Source organism: Bufo gargarizans, chromosome 2 (genome assembly GCF_014858855.1).
Source record: "Bufo gargarizans isolate SCDJY-AF-19 chromosome 2, ASM1485885v1, whole genome shotgun sequence".
In the NCBI taxonomy this organism is placed as follows: domain Eukaryota; kingdom Metazoa; phylum Chordata; class Amphibia; order Anura; family Bufonidae; genus Bufo; species Bufo gargarizans.
The window spans coordinates 186,643,322-186,645,643 of record NC_058081.1 but is presented as its reverse complement, the minus strand read 5'-3'; the positions used below and the strand labels follow the sequence as shown (position 1 = coordinate 186,645,643).

The window sequence follows — 2,322 nt, the reverse complement described above, 5'->3', positions numbered from 1 at the left end:
AAAAGTGGTGTAAAGGAAAACTGGCTTAGTTTACCAATAGCAACCAATCATCCGATTCCACCTCATTTTCCAAAGGAGCTCTGAATAATGAAAGGTGTAATGATCTGATGGTTGCTAAACCAGTTGACCTTTACACCAGTTTGGATAAAGGCTATCTCCTCCTGAGGTACATATCAATATCATATGGTAAAGTGCATGTAGCTTGCCCTGGCTTACACTAAAGCGGTGATCAGCAACCTCCGGCACTCCAGCTGTCTGGGAACTACAACTCCCAGAATGCTTCCTTCAATCACTTCTATAGGCGTTAGAACTAGAAGAACAGCATGTTTGTTGCATGCAGGGAGTAGTAGTTTCACAGCAGGTAGAGTGCCGAAGGTTGCTGATTCGTGGCCTAAAGGATCATTTGGCTGTTACTATGGAGAAAAGTGAGCATATCCACATGCTCAGAACTGAGGCTGGCCCTGCGCTTTGATGCTATGTTTCCTGCTGCAGAAAACAGTCGTTCTGATGGCGTGGATGTTGCTGGAATACACAGAAAGGACTTTGCCAGCTTTGCTAGTACTGGATAGCGTGCTTCATTTGTTTTCCACCATGACAACGGATTCTCTTTCTTGGATACGGGATGTTCTCCAAAGTACATCAAGACCTCCTTCTGCACAGATTGGCTTAACTGCTGCTCTTTATCCTCTTCATCACTGGAGCTGGACTCTGATGATCCCAGTATGTTCTGAAGGAAAGATACCGCCGAATGATCCTTGGGCTTTGCTGCAGCAGGGTTATCTTCTTGTCCTCTTCTAGAAGAAGCTTCACTATGTTCACTGGACCGTGTCATTTCGTTTTTGGCAACAATTGCCATGGTCTGTACTGTGCTTTGGACCTTGAATGACTCATCTGCAGACAAGAATTTCAGTTTCTTAAATCTGGGATCCAGAGCAGCGGCAATTAGGGCAGTGTTTGAAGACGAGTCAGGTTGAAACGTAGACAGTTCTTGCCATCTTGTTGTGATCTGTTGTACTGCATGAGCCTGGTATGACATTAATGGTGCAGTCTCAAAAGCTAAAGTCTGTATGGACTTCTTTAAGTTCTGCACTAGCTGTGGAAGTGCAGAGAGGGTAACATAGTTCTGCCCACTCAGAAATACAGTAGCTCCTTCAAATGGCTCAAGTGCCTGGCTAAGCTCCTCAATCAGGCTCCACTGTTCAGGCTTCAGATCAAGGTAGTGGTGTTTTCCTCTTGGAGTCACTTCTGGGTCTGAGAGAGCAGCAGTCACCGGCCATCTTTGTTCCAGCAATCTTGCTATCATGTGATAAGTTGTATTCCAGCGTGTACTTACATCATGCACCAGCATATGTTGTGGCGTGCCCATCTGCTGTTGCTTCTCCTTTAGTTGTGTACATGCCAACTCACTCTTCTTAAAATGCTCAACAAGGCATCTTACACAAGCCACACACTTAGAAATAGCTTGGTGGTTCTTCAGAGCGCTTTGCACAACTAAGTTCAGGGTGTGACCTGCACATCGCACCGATGCCCATCCATGTTTTTCTTGTAAAATCTTCATTGCTGCTACAACATTAGCACCATTGTCATGGACAACAGCTTTGACTTTCTTTGCTGGAATGCCAAATATGACAATAACATCCTCAAGCCACTCTGCAATATTTGCCGCTGTGTGCCTTTCTTCAAGTGGCATCGTAGTTAGGCTGTAGGACTCCATTTCCCAATCCTTCCCAAGAAAATGACACGTCACCCCCAGATAAGCTTCTGTAGCGACGCTCGTCCAAATGTCAGCTGTAAGTGCAATGCTGTCAGTCTCCTTAAGAGTGTTCGTCAACTTGCCTTTGATGTCTTCATACTTTTTCTCCATAATTTTCATGAAGTAGGTTCTGGAAGGAAGAGTGTATCTTGGATTGAAAGTGGAAATCATCCTCTGAAAACCTTCATCCTCCACCATAGATAGCGGGCGTCTGTAAGCTCAGCTGCTTCAGTTGAACGTGATGCAGCTGTCCACACATAGCTGTCCATACGTCGCTGTGATTGTGATGTACTGAAAAAGATGTTAAATAAACTATTATTATTACAATACGAAGCATGTGTGGTGTGTGATTATGTAAAATGTTTGATTTACTTACCTTGGGTCCGGTCCGCTCGGTGAACTAGTAGTACATGCATAAACTGGGTGTTTTCTGGTCAAATGTTGAAGCATTGATGTCGTGCTATTTTGGTAGGCTAGTTCGCTTTTACAATAGACACACTGTACGGATTTTTCTTTCTTTCTCAGCTTGAAATGATCCCAAACTTTGGACACTCTGTGCCGTTTTCTCT

The 2,322-nt window shown here is 44.3% G+C and overlaps 1 protein-coding gene across 1 annotated transcript; it reads right to left on the bottom strand.

The window, feature by feature from the left end:
- Positions 1–391: 391 nt before the first annotated feature.
- LOC122925754 (E3 SUMO-protein ligase ZBED1-like) lies at positions 392–1,951 on the bottom strand. Its single transcript, XM_044277104.1, has one exon. It carries the CDS (start codon positions 1,949–1,951, stop codon positions 392–394), a length of 1,560 nt encoding a protein of 519 aa, XP_044133039.1.
- Between the last annotated feature and the right edge of the window lie 371 nt (positions 1,952–2,322).